A 17,252-nucleotide genomic window follows, 5' to 3' on the forward strand; every position below is an offset into this window, starting at 1 on the left:
AATGTAGCTAATAAACACAATGGGGGTCATTTTAACCCCCAAACACGGGTGGGTTTGAGTCGGGTAGGAAGTAAAACATTTCAAAATTGACACCAACCCGCCCACTTCTGGCTTTAACGGAGGCGGGGCAGGGGGCAGGCGACTAATCCGCACTCAGGAAGCCGGTTGGTCACTGAAATGTTTTAAGGAGGCTGCGTGCCTCCATTTTAACAGGTTTTTAATTTTTATCTAATGTCAGTCGAGTTTCCTGGGGCTCTGGAAAAAAAAGAGGCAAGAAGGGCCGGAACCATGTGTTGCCGAGTCCAATAAGCTATCCTCTCTACCCACCGCGATCTCCGACTCCCCCACAACCTCCCACGCACCCCTCGCCATCTTCGACTCTCTCGCGATCTGCCACTCCCTTCGTGATCTCTGACTCCCCCCACAATCTCCCACTCACCCCTCGCCATCTCCGACTCCCCCGCGATCTCCCATTCCCTCCCTCGCGATCTCTGACCCCCCCCGATTTCCGACCCCCCCGCGATCTACGACTCTCCCGCGATCTCCCACTCCCTCCCCCGTGATCTCTGACTCCCCCGCAATCTCCAGCCACCTCCCCCCACCACCCCCCCACCCCCCGCGCGCGATCTACGACTCTCCCGCGATCTCCTACACCCCTGCCCCACGACCTCCAATTCCCCCCCGTGCTTGGGCTGACACTCCTGGTTTATTTTTCTTTCACATAATGAAATGCCTTACCTCTCTGGTGCCTCAGTAAGCGCCCCAGCTGAGATCTGGGGCTCAGTGCGTAGGCAATCACAAGACAGCAGGCCAGAGGCCCAATTCACTGAACCAGCATCTATCCTAACTTAATTGTTTCTCTTAAGAATGCTTCAGAAGGTTGTCATTGGCTGTAAATACACAGTTACTCAGAACCACACAAAAATATTTATTAGCTATTGTCAAGAGGTGACATTGCTCGAATTTAATAGCATCTGTTGCTAGCAATGAGACAAAACCTTGCTTTGTACTTACCAGTACTGGTGGGACAGGCCACAGTGCTAATATTTGAATGTGTAAATGAATAACATTGACTTTTTTATTTTGATTCTAATCAAGCATCAGTCTCAAGTGCTGGTGTAGTAAGCGTCATGGATAACTCCTTGCTTTCAATAGATGCATGTCACCGCTGTTACCCATTTCATTAGACCATCAAGGCGTAGACAGAGGCAACATTACCTGAAGGATTAAGAGCTATAACCTTCCCATATCCGCCCGCAGTTGACGTATCTGAATTGAGCTTGGTGCGCCATGTTAGATGGCAGTAGGTGGTGGTGCACTAACTCACTGAGCCACACTCTGGAGTGACAGCCTGGAGGTTCATTGAACAAACGCTGAATGGACATGTCGCTAACAAGTTGTACCATTTTTATGGTATTTTAATGTAATATATTCACCACTTTTTTATTAGAATATTTAATTGCACTCGCAAAAGCTCACTTCAAAGACAAATTTTGTTTTCCACTCTCTGGCATTCCTTTGCTAAACTTCTCCACCTCTTTCTCAGTTAAGGCTCTCTTTGATCAAGCGTTTGCTCACACCACCTAATCTCTCCTTCTTTGGTTCGGTGTCTGTTCTTTTCCGACACTCTTGTGAGGCACCGTGGGATGTTTTTTCTGTGTTAAAGGTGCCACATAAATGCGAGTTGTTCTTGTTTTATTTGACACAGAAAGAAACATGCCAAGTGTCTTTTCATTTATAGAACCTTTAGGGTTTCTTGCAAAATAAACTCAATCTGATTTTTTTTTTTCCATTGTAGGTGAAAGAGAAGTAGCAGCTAGACTGGAAAAATTGTACGGACACATTGATGCTATGGAATTTTATCCTGCGCTATTACTGGAAGCACCATTCAATAATTCCATTGTTGGGGAAAGTATAGTGGAAATGGGCGCTCCCTTTTCCCTCAAAGGACTCATGGGAAATCCAATCTGCTCTCCAGATTATTGGAAGCCAAGTACGTTTGGAGGGAAAACGGGGTTTGACATAGTCAACACAGCAACACTTGAAAAGCTAATTTGTCTCAATGTTGAAAAATGTCCATATGTGGGTTTCCATGTCCCATATGATGTAGACAATGATTATGAGAGGGAGAAAGGAAAGCCATCTACTGAGCTGTAATCTACCAGGGTAAATATTGGGACAGAGCAATAGAAGCTTTGGGTACATAAGAAAATGCTGTGTGGAATTATACTCCTAGTAATTTTGAACTATTAAGTTCAGCTAGCTGTAAGGGGCATATTGACCAAGTGACAATAGTAAATAATCCTCTTCACACAGACACAGAAACACAGAAACCCCACAGTGCAGATAGAGGCCATTTCGGCCCATCGAGCCTGCACCGACACATATCCCACCCGATCCCCGTAACCCCTACACCAACACATATCCCACCCTATCCCTGTAACCCCACGTATTTAATCCCCCTAACACTAAGGGTCAATTTATCATAGCCAATCAACCTAACCCGCACATCTTTGGACTGTGGGAGGAAACCGGAGCACCCGGAGAAAACCCACGCAAACACGGGGAGAATGTGCAAACTCCACACAGACAGTCGCCTGAGGCTCTTGTATTGGGCTCCGCATTAAGTCTTAACAGAAAGACAATACCCAACGGAAGGCAGCATAATACAAAGGTTTGATACAAATTCACTTGGAACATATCACCCATTTCTTATTATCCGGATAGCTGATTTCATATAGAATTGTTCTTCATTTTCAGATGCACATGTTGGAGTAGAAATTGGCATGCGTTGCAGTGGGATGATCCGCCCAGCCATTGGACCCACTGCCAAATTCGTGGGAGCCATTTTTTTTTGGGCGGGCTGGGCGCACGCCTGAAACCGGCATTAGGCCCCTTGATTATGTAAATGAGGGGCCTCTCGCCTGTTAAAGGACCCCTTTTGAGAGAATCACACCCGGCGAGTGTGGCAGGCATCGGGCCTGCCTCGCCTGAGGATTCTTCAGTGGCCCACCCTGCAACCGCCAGTCAAAGATAAGTTTTTAAAATTTGTTTTAAACACCTTCCCGTGGAGCTAGGAGGAGTAGGGGTGCACCCCTGACTCTACAGGCATCACATCCCCCCCCTTCCCCCCGCCTTCGTAGCACGCTCCAACACCCCTGACGGGGATTACATGAAGGCTGAGGCCGGTCAGGTAAACGTCTCCCATCGGGCGAGCAACCTGTTTAGGCACTACCAGCAGCACCGCGTCCCAATTACTCCGATCAGGCCCGAGGGCCAATTTCCATCTCTCCTCAGGCACCGCTGTCTCCCCAACATCCGGCAGATTTTTACCCCGTTGTTTTGACAAAATTATATTTGGAGTTACATAAAGGAGCTAAGTGCTTTTGGACTCACTATAACTTTACTGATTCCTTGCCCTGATCCTGTGTGAAGAATTGATTCTATTGTCCTGATCTTCACTAACCTTATAAAGATCCTAGATTTGCAATCAGGACAGCAGAGTGCTATCCTATCAGTCAGTGCTCGGATAACCGCTATTTGGATTAATAATAATGTTTTAAGTATAAGGAGACCCTGTTGATGAAAAATGCAAAGGATATTATCCAACAGTTTCTTCTGGGCGGAAAAAAGCCTTAGGCCACATTTAAAATCACATTGCTCTTTTAATAAATCGGCTGTTTTTCAATATTGGAAAATGCCTTCAAGTGAGCAGAGTTGGAGTTTGTGACCAAGGCAGATATATTAGAACATAAGAAATAGGAGCAGGAGTAGGTCATACGTCCCCTCGAGCCTGCTCCGATATTCAATAAGATCATGGCTGATCATCGACCTCAACTCCACTTTCCCGCCCGATCTCCATATCCCTTGATTCCCCTAGAGTCTAAAAAGCTATCGATCTCAGCCTTGAATATACTCAAAGACTTTAAGAGTACCTCGTGCTGCTGATTACCTGGACTTCAATTTCAAACAGCATTTTAATAGTTTTACAGTTCAAACCATGAAATGTTAGTTGGGCAGTAATGAACTGAACTGTTGGGGTTAGCACGTCACTATTCATTCAGGACTAAGACGAAATCAAGATCTAAACGACAGCACTGAAGGTTCTGAGACCCAGATAAGCAGATTTATCTCAGTTCGTCACTACCATGCTGCAATGGGTATTGTTATGTTTTAAATAATATGCTTAAAAAAAAAAATCACTAAAGCAAAGAGAAAATGGAGAAGTTTGCAACAAGCTTGTTCCTTTGTTTGATGGAGCTAAAAGATTTGGAAATCAAGATTACTTTCATCTGACCGCTCGCTCTCTCTCAATTTTCGAAAGCTTTTCCTTCTGCTGAGAAAGTTGGTTTGGAAACCAGTTTAATGCAGGGGGCGGACCAACTGGCTCTGTGTCTCATTAGGGTCCTTCTTCAGAAACGGGTTTAACACTTTTAAAAGAAATCTCAATTATTTGTTCTCATTCATTCAGCAATAGCAATTTCAGCACAGAAAGATAGTTTGGCCCATCATCCCTTCACAGTGGAACCCTCTACTCGAATTCCCTTTATTATTTTCTTCTTTAGCTGTTATCTAATTCACTCTTCAATCTTGTGATTGACGGCTTCAATAGCCACTTGTGATAATGCATTCCATATGCTAATAATCACTCATGTGGAAAAGAAATGCATCTAACCCCCTAGCACTAATCCTAAAGTTTTGCCTGCTTGTTACTGATTCACTGGCCAGTGGAAATAATCTTTCACTATTTACCATTTCAAGCCCTTTCTCAATTTGTGACCACGTCTATTAGATCCCCCATTAATCTTGTCTGCTCCAGTTAATATCATCGGTGACGAACAGTTTTTATGTCTGGGACCTGAAAAAGAGCAGAGATAGAATGACTATAGAGTTCTTGCTATCTTAATTCTAGCAAATTTGGACTGTGTATTGCTTGTTCGGAATGGTTCCTCGTGTTAAACTTGTGTCTTTAACTTGTTATAAAAACAGAAAATGCTGGAAATACTCAGCAGGTCAGGCAGCCTCTGTGAAGGGAAACAGAGTTAACGGCCGGAATTTTGCCAGGGGGTCAGCAGGCGCGATCGGTGGCGGGTCGGGTGGGAAAGTGTTTTTTTTGACAGCGGGTCGAGAACCTGCTGTCAACCCGCCGCCACGCGCCTTTCCCAATGTCGGATCTGTCAGCGCTGAGCAGACCCAACAGGCATCGGCGGGCGACCCAGTTAATCTCATTATTGTCTTGTTGGCAGATCATTAACAGACTTTTTTAACTTACCTTTTCACTTTAACTTCATGGCCACGGGTCCCTCGCTGTTTGGGGACCACGGCTGTCAACCTGAGGCAGGGGTTCAATGGCCATTGCTGCAGTTGATTCCTTGACAGCTTCAAATATACAGTAAAAGCTCCCACCCGACAGAGATCACTTTCCTCAGCCACAAGCAGTTCCTCAGTCCATTTCCAGCACAGATTCTGCACTTTCCACTCTCCATCCAGTATCACCTCTTTGGAAGAACTTTCCCACCATTAACAGAATGTTTCTGTCATCTCTACTTCACCTGCCATCTATTCCATCAACATGGGTGCCCTTTATACTCTCTCACCTTGGTCCTCAGAATCCCACCACGATCAGTCCCAACACCAGCAGCACCAACAACACCAACCTTCTCCGCAATCACCTGATGCTGCACAGGACAGAGGGCATCAGCACCCGACCACATTGCTGCCCAGGAGGCCAGGGATGGCCTCACCATGGCCAGATTTACTTCATTTGATGCCGTACACGCTGGCTGCCACATGATGTGCCAGGTTGGCACCAGCACCATAAAGCATCCCTACAATGCCCAAGACATTCTTTTCACACTCATCACCATTGCGTGTGGTACCGTTCACTGCAACTCACTAAGACACTTAAAAAGGTGCACACAAATCTGTCCAAGAACACAAATAGTTGAAAATAAAGATTTCAATGTTTGACAGCACATTAACAGAAACTTTACATGAACATTGGATAAAACACCCAAGTGGCTACCCTTGTGTGCTGTTAGTTGGTATGATTGGACTAGGATGAGGGTGAGTGTGAGGGGTGGCTAGCGAGATGGGGAAATGATAATGTAGATAGAGAGGGATGGGTGGAGGTGCAAGGTAAGTTGGTGTAAGGATGGTGCAGGAGTAGGTATGGGAAGGCAGAGTGATGGGCATGTGATGAGAGGCACAGCAGGATGAAGGTGAGTGTGGCTTTGTACTAACGTTTTGTGATCTTTCGAGATTATTGAAACGTTTGCAGCACTGCAGCCTGGTCCTCCTGACCACATCCCTGTTTGTGCCCTCCTGTGCAATGTGCAACCAGGCTGTGTTGGTCTCCTGGGGAGGTCTCTTCCACCCATGGGAAGGGAAGAGGAAATCCCTGCATGCTCTGATTCCCTCCATAAGCATATGGAGGGAGTAATGGGAGAGCCTGGGTGCAGCCCTCACCTCTGTGCAGTCATTATCAATGTTTGCAGCACTTCAATGCTGTAGAACACTGACAGCACAAGTGTCAAAATAAAGTTGGCCATGGTCCCTTTAAGGAAACTGGCTGATGACGCGTCATGAAATGACGTCACCAGGCCCGCTTCCTCTAATTGGCCCGGGAAATGCACTGGTCGGACTTAACAAGCCCTAGCAACGGAAAGTCATTTCACAGAGCGGGATGGAGCCAGCAGCGGGGTCGGGACCCGCCACCGTCATTGCCCGCCACGGACCCGCCGAGGTAAGTAAAATCGCAGCCAACATTTCAGGTTAGTGACCTTGCATGACAAAAGGTCATCGACCTGAAGCGTTAACTCTGTTTCTCTCTCCACTGATGCTGCCTGACCGGCTGAGTATTTCAACAACAACTTATATAGCACCTTTAACGTAGCAAAATGGCCCAAGGCGCTTCACAAGAACATCAGTAAAAACATTTTTGACACCAAAGCCACAGAAGGAGATATTCAGACAGGTGACCAAAAGCTTGGTCAAAGAGGTAGGTTTTAAGGAGCATCTTAAAGGAAGAGAGGTAGAGTGGCGGAGAGGTTTAGGGAGAGAATTCCAGCAATTTCTGTTTTTATTTTGGATTGCCGCAGTATTTTGCTTTGGTTTAATTTGTTAGTCTGAGTTAGTGGAGTGGCCCATTCTATTACAAAATTCTAACGAATGACCCGCCGCTTTAATGCAAATGGGGCCTCAGGCCCAAATTCAATCCGACTTCAGGCCAACATCTTCGGGCCCGTGTGCTGGTAGAGTTGAATTTCTCCCCCAAAGAGTCTGTTTAATCCACCGTTACAAACTTCATGACCCTTTAGGCCGAACGGCCTGTTTCTCTGCTGTAAATTCTACGTAATTGTAACATTATTAATTTTTTTTTATTTTTTAAAACCTTTCATAAAACAAATTGCCTGAATGCTCTGATTATGAAAGCTAAGGGCTGGCCGCACAGTGCCTGTTGCTTGTGCTTTGATACTTCAACCAAATAAATGCTTGCACTTTTATTCCTTAAGCAAAGGGTGAACATTTCATTATTGTGGGGATACTTCCACTCTAGCTTCTGTCTTAGTTGACCTGTGCGTGTCTGGGGATCTTAAATTGTGTTTCTTCTTTTATATTTTATTCATCTGCCACTTAAAAAAAAATAAAGCATTCTTTCTCAAAGAACTGGTGGTCGTGGAAATCCAATTTATTTATTTTTCAAACAGTCTGAAAAAGGAAGAGGTAAGAAAATCAGCAACAGGAAGTGAGTCAACTAAAGTAAAATTGGAGTTGTTTTACAGACAAACGTGCTTCTTTCCACAACACAAACAGTTTACAAAATAACAGTCTTATATTAAAATCAATAACTTAAAGAAAATTTCAGTAATTTAAAGACAAAGGCTGATTAGGGTTGATTAAATGGTCAGAAAGTCAAGGCCTGTGGGCCCATGATTTACTGGCCAGTGAGTGCCGATCAGAGAAAATCAGCCCTTGTGTTTAAAGGTAAAAAACACCATTAGCTCAGACCAGTGAAAAGGTGACTGATATGAATGGCTTCAATGGGAAATTGCTCTCTATACTTCTCTTAACAAACTGAAGCAGATCAATAGCCTAGACAATACTGTTGGCAACATCAGCGGGCAGTGCTGGCACAATGGTATGGCATTTTTATGCCCTGTGGTTTAATGGGGCCATTAGCCTCGATTATTATTTTCCGTAGTTATCTTCATGCTCGTATGTCTTCGCTTAACTTTCGTTGCTGTTACTGGACTGCAACTAACTCACGTCTGCTCTCCAGCATTAACAAGATTGTTATAGCTCTACACAAATACTTGATAGTCACAATATTGTTCTCTGCTGTGGTCTGAAGCCACCGACTCTGGTTGGTGCGTTGTGCCATGGGATTGCCCGCTCGTCATGTGGGAATCTTGAAAACCCAGGCCCCCGAAGTCCCTCGAGGGTACTACCAGTCTCCTGCCATAAATCCAGTGAAACCCCCGCAAAAATGGCGGAGACCCGATTTTTAATGAGGGACTGTGCGACATTGGCTATTTAGCTTTCCCGTCAGGAAATGTCTGCTCCGTGCTTCCTGGCGAAGAGAGCAAGAACTTGCCCTCTGAATCCCGAAGCATAGACACATACAGCACAGAAGGAGACCATTCGGCCCATCGTGCCTGCTGTTTGAAAGAGCTGTCCAATTAATTTGACTCCCCCGCTCCTCCCCCATAGCCCTACAACCTTTTCCCTTTTCAAGTATATATCTAATTCACTTTTGAAAGTCTCTACTGAATTTGCTTCCTGCACCCTTACAGCTAGTGCATTCCAGATCATAACAACTGGCTGCATAAAAAAAATTCTCCTCATCTCCCCTCTGGTTCTTTTGCCAATTATCTTAAAACTGTGTCCTCTCGTTACTGACCCATCCATCAGTGGAAACAGTTTCACCTTATTTACTCTATCAAAACCCCTCATCATTTTGAACACCTCTATTAAATCTCTCTTTAACCTTCTCTGCTCCAAGGGGTACAATCCCAGCTTCTCTAGTCCCTCCGCATAACTGAAGTCCCAGTATTGTGCCACACCATCATGGTTTGCCAGAGGCTACATCACTGACCCAATCCACGGTCTGGCTTCCTACTCTTATGCCATAATTGACCATCAAAAATCTAATCGAGATTTTACATGCTAACAGTAACAGACCTTTTAGCACCATCATGGTTACAGGGCCGAGTTCTCCTTTGGATTGTGGACATATCCATATTCTGACGAAGGGTCATCGACCTGAAACGTTAAACTCTGTTTCTCTCTCCACAGATGCTGCCTGACCTGCTGAGTATTTCCAGCATTTTCTGTTTTTATGACTGCATTAATTAGCCAAACTGCAGATGCACCTAATGCTGTTCTTTGTTTTGCTTTACATATTACACGATAAATGTATAAGGCTTCACGTAACAATAACCATTTTTGCTGTTCGGAAAGGATGCTAAAAACCAGTACAATATGGATTTTAACAAATATCAATGCACTTTAAAACTCCAAAGGCTCGAGTCACGAACCTGTGTTCATCTTCTCAAAATAATTTTAGCCACTGAGGAATTATCCTGTGTTGGCCTTCTGGGAACAATCTTCGGATATTTTAGTCCCAATATTTCATTTTCCCCTTACAGTCCAGGCAGTTTAATTGTTCCTAATGGTCACAAACACCATCGATTTCCGGTGGCTAAACTTCATGACAAATGGGCAGTGGGTGGAGTCTGAACTCCCACTCCAAGGGGACAAATTCAACTATCAGCTTTAACTGACATTCAAATCCCTTGTCGATGTTCCTTACCCATGGCACACATAGATGCAGAGGGCTGGATTTTCATTGAGGCGGCGGGACTACAACTTTCGGGGTTGTAGTCCCACCTCCATCGAGTTCTAGCCAACCCATGCGATTTTGACTTGATTGACCTTGTTGAGCCCACCCAGCGGACTCAGCAGGCCAATTAAGGGCCACCCGGCAACAGGTGACCTTTTGACAGATGAAATATCAGCGTTTGACAGCTCTGTGAAGCTGTCAAACACTGACAATCTGCACTCCAGGTTAATTCCTTCCTCTCAGGATGATTTAGAGATCTCCCCGGAACAGAAAGCTGAATGCTGGAACTTTTGACAGTTTGCGGCCATTCTGCTTTCTGTGCCGGTGAGATGAGGGACTCCCGAGACCTGAAGGAAGGAAGGCTGTAAAGGTGAGTAGAACTTCTTTAAACACTTTACACAGACCAAACACACTTACCTCTGCACTCATGCACCCATCACTCACCTGAACACAGGACATCTCGTCCCCTCCAAGCCCTTCATCCCGATGGCCCGCCTCGCTAACTTGGCGTGGTTTGGAGCCATCGGGAATCCCACATTTCAACAATGAAAATAGGGATTAGGCTAAAAACTGCCTGTTAACTACCTGTTAACAGGCAGTTAATTGGCACTAATCCCCTTCCCGCCTCGGGGAGGCGGGTCCCAGTGCGGGTCGGGTACCCGCCTCTTTTGAAACTGGCATGGAGGCGGATTGGGGGTGGGATGGGTTCATGCCCCCCGATTTCGGGATTTTAACCCCCCACACGCCTCCAAACCCGCCTCCACGGCCCAATGAAAATCCTGCCCAGAGTGTCTCATCGTGAGAAGATACATCATGAAAGGGAGTGCAAAACAAGCTTTGGCACATTTTTATGCAGAACAGGCTTCAGATCAGTATGTTAGCAGCCTCAGAACCCGGTGACACCTCTTGAACTCAAGAGGGTTAATGGTCTAGTGTGAAATGCGTGTTTTTTTCCATTACGTTGGCCAAATTCACTATGAAGTTAACAGGTGTGAAGTAAAACTTCCCTGATTTTGCAGAGCCAAGCGGTGGCAGAAAGAATGAGCCAAAACAGTGGGTGCGTACTGTTTTAAAAATAGACTGACAATTAACTCCGAAATCATCAGCTGAAACATTAAAACTGTACTCATTGGAATTTAGAAGAATGAGTGGTGATCTTATTGAAACATAAGATAGTGAGGGGGCTCGACAAGGTAGATGCAGAGAGGGTGTTTCCCCTCGTGGGGAAATCTAGAACTCGAGGGCATAGTTTCAGAATAAAGGGTCGCCATTTTAGAACTGAGATGAGGAGGAATTTCTTCTCTCAGAGGGTCGGAAATCTGTGGAATTCTCTGCCCCAGAGAGCCATGGAGGCTGGGTCATTAAATACATTTAAGGCGGAAATAGGTTTTTACAAGTTAAGGGAGTGAAGGGTTATGGGCAGGGAAGTGGCTTTGAGCCCAAGATCAGCCATGATCTTATTGAATGGCGGAGCAGGCTCGAGGGGCCAAGTGGCCTATTCCTGCTCCTATTTCTTATGTTCTTAACAAACAAGTGATGGAGGATATTTAATGGCAGTGTAAGGGAAGGAGGTCAATCTCCTGGAGGGAATGTGGAGAATTCCCCACAATGTATAATACGAGTGATTTCCTGCTTTAAACGACTCTCATAACAGTGGTGTGACAGCAGTAAGCCTGCGACATGATTATCTGTATCAATAGAACTAGGGTACATCGATCATACTCCCCTTTGAGTTGATTTGCAACCGATTTGACTTTAGATTTAATGGGTCTCTATTTCTCCTATACTATAGATGCACATCGCTGTTTGGTTAATGACTGCATATATATTAAAACCCAGATCTGTTTTACTAATTTCAGTCCTGTGGGTTCTTTTTTCACTTGGTTTTTCAGTTGTTCTGTGTAGACAGTTGTTGCTTTTCACAGAATGTTGCCAATAACTTGACGTGGACTAACATGGATAGTGGCGGTATCGCTCCCAACAGCCAATCCTGGTAAGTGATTCAAATCAAAGGACTAGCTGTGAGTAAATACTACTGTAGTACCCAGGTGTTCAATATCAGCTTTAGAGTAATTGGGAACCAAAAACAATTAACGTGAGTAGATTACCAACCTCCTTCCCTCCGGTTGTAGTGTCGACAAAAACAGCAAACAAGTAAATCACCTACTCATCATTACTGGCACCACATCAGCAGTGTCAGAGCCTGTGTGCAACTAGTCCGCGGGATCACTCACTGACAGGAAGTTATGGGACTGATGAAGGTTTTTTTTAACCGAAGGCTCTATCTATATAGAGTGTATATTTATCCCAGACAAGGTGGCTCCTGGTACATGCTATTCACATTTAGTATATAACCAAACAAACATACGCCACTCCAGGTGAAAGTGATGTGGAATAGCTGCACGATTCAATGTGCAGAGCATTGGTACTCAACCAAAGCCACCTCTGCTTAATGTGCAACATGTATAATATTGTTGTGTCACTATTGCCTTAGTTACTGGATGTAAAGCACTCTGTGTTGAACATTTCTGTAAATAGGTACTCTAACACCATTCCTATCACCTCATCACACCAGGTGACAAACTGCTCAGTAGATAATAAGGCCATTTTTTCCCAGCATGGGGAGTCATGATTATTTTCAAGAAAATAGTTGGCTTATCGTGAAGTTATATAATTTACATAAAATCTATAGAAAGTCTCTTAGCACACGACTATAATCTTTCAGAATTGCATCCTTCATCACTTAAATGTCAACCATTTAGTCTAATGCATGTTAGTGTACAGTTGTGTATGGATGAGGTTGATTCAGTTGTGGATCTTCCACAGATTCTATTATACCACATATAAAATGGACGAATTGAGCTTCGCATTTGATGGTATGTGGTGGGATTATGATTCAAAACAGGGTGGTGTCTTCACATATTGCGGCACTGTCCTAAAATCTCCCTCTTCTGGGAGGCTGTTGAGGGTACTACAGACAAGGCAAAAGGAGCAGCTTTTGGAATGATCCAAATATATGCTTGTTGGGATTAATGTCAAGGGTGAAATCTCCAGTGTTTATGCTGAATGATTCTATCAGCATTGTTGGTTACCAAGAGGGTAATTGTCCTGGCTTGGCACTCAAAGGACCACCGATGTATTACCACTGGGTCAATGTAGACCTCAAGAATGTGAATCTGGAGAGACCGGCACTTTCTAATGTGGGGAAGGTATAACGTTACCACCAGATTTGGGAAGGGATGAGGAGATGTTAAGCTGTGGAGATGTTACACTGCAAGGGGAAGACTTCCTTCAGTGTAGTTGTCCAGAGCCTAGCTTCTATTCTGGGGTCAGGAAGCTACAATGGAGGATACTGGTCCTGTCCTGGAATGGAGCAAAGCACCTAAACAGCCGTTTTTTCCGTTTTTCGTTCTTCCACTGTTTCTTGTGTTGGTAAGTTTATTATCAAGGGGAACGTGGGCATGTAATTTGGGTTTATTGAAATATTTGTACCATGTTTTATGATGTTGATGTTTGACATGTTGGGATGGATGTGATTTATGTGGCTATTGTTGAAAGCTTTCTTACTGTAGTTTATGGTGCATTTTTAAATACATAAAAATGTTGTTCTTGTAAAAAAAAAAATTACATCTTTCATCAATGACATTAAACCAGGTGCTGGTTCTTCACCTGTTCGCCAGTTATTAGCTGCCTGAAGTGGATCAAGTTTCTTGATGGCTCCACTTGTCCTTTGAGTTGAGATTACTGAGGACTATCCGATCTTCTACATATCCATCTACCATGTTATCAGTGTTAAGGCAGGCCAATGTTCCATGCTTTGCTTCAGGATTTGGCAGCTTGTTTTCTCTCAACCATTCACAAGCATGTCCGTGGGACTGTTGGCAAAAAAAACACACACATTCTCAGGAATTTCAAAGAAACCAAAAGCATTAATTTTACTTCCAGCTGTCAAAATGAAAAAACAGGAAGCTGGTGGCTGAACCCAAACAATAAAAATATAAGTTGCATTGAAAATCAAAGTTTGAAAAGAATGCAAGAAGTACAACAAACTAATAATTACCGCTGAATTAAAGAAATGCAGAATGATCAAAAATATCTAGAAATATAATGCAGGATCATGCCAAAGTTTAAACATAGCCAATCTTGTTTGGTTCCTTGTATGTTTAAGGTTACACATGGAGGACTTACAGGTATTTCAGGAGACAGTGAAGTTGTGTTTTAAAAGCAGAAATGAGCAGAATCTTTGCCAGGATCTGCTAATTAGTCCGAAGCTTATATAAAGCTGACCACTGGAATGTGAACAAATATTTGAGCTTGATCCCAGAGCAATATAATTAATACTTTGGGTTGGGGGAGGTTAAGGATAAGGATGCGTGCCTGAGAAACAGTACATTGCCTTGTAAATTTAAGGAGGAAAAACATTTCTTGGAATACAGCTCATAGTAAATTATAGTTATATCTTTGTTGGGTTGGGCACATTTACAGAAAGCCTGAAAATGAACCACTACAGGAAACTTTCGATTTACCGGCACCTAAATAACCGGAAATCTCGGTTAACCGGCAAAATTCAGGAGTAGGTTCAGGTAAGTTTTATTACTTGCCTTCCTCGATCTGTTGCTGTGCAAGGGTGTGGCTGCAGCTGTTGCTAAGCTACAGAGACGCTTGGAATTTGTGGCCATTGTTCTGAACCACAGGGTTTGTTGTTTTTTTACTATAGCTTTCGGTTATCCGGAATTTTTGATGAACCGGCACCACGTCGGTCCCGGATAAAAAAAAGTTTCCTGTAATATGTGTTCACTGTATCTGCTCACCCTTGTGCGGGGACACATGGCGGATCCCAACATCTGTGCTCCAAGTAGAACCGATTAAACAATGTGTGGGAACTGTGAAAATTTACACTTGTGCGGTACATGATTAGGGTGCGTTGGGGGCACAGTAGAGTGAGCTTTACTCTGCATGGCAGTGCTTGATGGTAGACATTTTTGTTGCTCCCAGTGTGCCAATCCCTGCCATCATCCAAATGCACAGAATCTTCCACTGGTGGGTTAAATAATGTGAATCTCAGCCCAAATTAATTTGTTTAAAGTTTCTCTCTTTTGTTTTCACGTTTTACTATCCGTGGGGGTAGATGTTCACGTCGCCGGTTCCATCAGGCAGGAGGTGGGCACAGCAAGCCCCCGGCCACAACAGTTCAAAACCCCAACCATTTTCAGTGCCGGGTCTCATTAGCGCTCTGTCCGCAAGCTGCTGCACTTTTGGAGCAGCTCCTACCAATCGGAGGAGGGCAGGAATTCTGGCAGCTCTACTGCAAAGCCCAGTCGGTGCAGGTGAGTTAAAGGGAAGGGAGGCATTAATGCTCCTCTTGGTCATTTTCTTCTACTTTTTTGAGCCGCCGACAGCAGTCCCTTTAAGGACTGCTGGTTAAGCCACTCAACACCAAGTACCAATGGATGAGGGTGCGCAGCACAAGCTCCATCCATCCGTGCTTCAAAATTGCGTCAGGGGCCTATTGACGTCATAAGACCCGGTTTTACATGGGCTAATGAAGCTCCCACCTGGACCGCTCATTTCAAAGGCCCCCACCAATTCGCGGCACCCCGGACGTCGCTGGGAAGCGCATGGTAAGTGCTGCGCTACTGTTTTGATCGTGCAATGCCCCATTCTCCCCTGATGGAAGGGATGAAAATTGGCCTCTATATGTTTTTTTGAAGTATCTTCAGTTATGTGCTGTAAATATTGCCACTCAGCTCCGAATGGATGTCCGCACTTTGAGCTCCAGCACATTACTCTGAAAAAGGTTCATGTCATCAAACAGATTAGATTTCCCTGTGAAGGAACAGTGACTGCGCTGCAAAATTTCATTATGTGAAGTGCTCTGAGACATTTCAATATGATGAGGTGCTACATGAATCCATAATTTATTCCAGATTAGAGCCAAATACAAACAGGAGTAACTCACGATCATATTGTGAGCAGTGTTTTATAAACAGCTTTCAGCTGGTGATTTACTCTTGAAACCAGATAGATAGGTTTCAGCAATACTATCCACCAGAGAGAGATTTGTCTATTTAATGAAAGTGTTGGCGAGGAAGAGAGAGAAGGAAGGAGAAAGAGACAAAGAGCAAACAAGATGGGAATGATTTAGAGAAACAAGAGAGAGAGGGAGACATGTATACCGTCATACTCTCCTTACGTTGCCTTACTGTCTCACAGACTCCTCAAGGTGAGAAGAGGCTGTGAGGAAGCACGGGGGAAGAGGATGTGAGCCTCCCCTCCATCTCACACAATCCCTTTTTCACATACTGAGCCTCACTTGTGCTTAGCCTTTCTATGTTGCCGTTATTCACACACGTACGTATAATATATTTTAAATGCTCTGCCTTTCTCATCAATTCTCCATCAGGGTTGGTATCACATTACATTTCAGTGGGTAGAACCAGCTAAAAGTTTCTTTACCTGTAAAGAAAACTGTGCAGTTTTACTCCTGGTTATCTATCACAGTACAGGCTAATGTAAAATGTGTACCGCCTGTCATAGATACTGGCACAATACTTAGCTCTACTGCACTGCCTAATTGGAATATAAACACAGTAAGGGATGATTTCCCCTGTAGAGAATACACTGTTAACTCGGTGTTGTTACCTGCTGATTGTCCAAGAGGTGCACAGGGGTTTCTGCACTCGCCTGCGGGAAATGATACCTGTTTATGCGAAGCAGATGTAAACAGCACTGCTGCGGCGTTGGGAACTGGGGTCGGAAGGGAAGGTGCAGCTGGGATTTGGGAGTTCACGAGAACATCTGCAGCAACGGATCTGATCTCGGCGCCTTTCCTTTCGGTGTCAGAAAGGCTCTTCGACAAGTCACTTGTAGCTGGCTTGGTATGGAGCTGCGCTACGCCAGGATTCAGAAGCTGCTTTTCAGCGGGTAGACTGAAATATGAAGCTCCATATATTTTATTGTCAGAATGCAAGCCAGCATTAAAAAGAGCTTGCTCCTCTCTCCGCGAAGCCTTTTTAGTGTAGCAGGGGATAGAGTTTGACCGGGTTAACATCTCTACTTTTTGACGGTCTTTTGTGAAAAGACTGCTGTTCGATTCCACCATCACCACAGAGGTCAGCGGCCTTTCCTGGAATAAAGCACTTTGCTTCCAAGTATCTGAATTCTTTACTTTGTCTTCATGATGTGAAAGAGATGACCTACTTCTGCTGAGAATGGGAATTTCGATCTCCTTATGTAAAAAGAAGAGAGTGATTAAACAGATAGTGTGCGCAGTTTTAATGTCGTTGGACTGGCCCATGTGTCATTCGTGCCAGAAGAAAACTTTTTTTTCATCCACAATTTAAAAGAAGTCCTGCCACGACTTGCAAAAACACCAGTTAATTAATGATAGTGTGAGGTAGGACTGGGG

At 44.4% G+C, this 17,252-nt stretch overlaps 2 protein-coding genes across 3 annotated transcripts in view; one reads left to right on the plus strand and one right to left on the minus strand.

The window, feature by feature from the left end:
- LOC147101785 (prostaglandin G/H synthase 1-like) overlaps positions 1 to 7,668 on the plus strand; it is a 106,179-nt gene extending 98,511 nt beyond the window's left edge. For both annotated transcript variants that reach the window (XM_085965725.1, XM_085965726.1), the window contains one exon: positions 1,799 to 7,668. In XM_085965725.1, coding sequence (XP_085821851.1) covers positions 1,799 to 2,157 — 359 coding nt within the window. In that variant the 3' untranslated portion in view covers positions 2,158 to 7,668. The remainder of the gene's footprint in view (positions 1 to 1,798) is intronic.
- Position 7,669: 1 nt separating this feature from the next.
- LOC147101786 (uncharacterized) overlaps positions 7,670 to 17,252 on the minus strand; it is a 106,662-nt gene continuing 97,079 nt past the window's right edge. The window contains exon 20 of the mRNA XM_085965724.1: positions 7,670 to 13,719. Within this exon, the coding sequence (XP_085821850.1) occupies positions 13,546 to 13,719 (174 nt within the window). The 3' untranslated portion in view covers positions 7,670 to 13,545. The remainder of the gene's footprint in view (positions 13,720 to 17,252) is intronic.

The sequence above is a fragment of the Somniosus microcephalus genome, chromosome 23 (assembly GCF_052327205.1).
Source record: "Somniosus microcephalus isolate GS21.2 chromosome 23, FLI_Smic_1.0, whole genome shotgun sequence".
In the NCBI taxonomy this organism is placed as follows: Eukaryota; Metazoa; Chordata; class Chondrichthyes; order Squaliformes; family Somniosidae; genus Somniosus; species Somniosus microcephalus.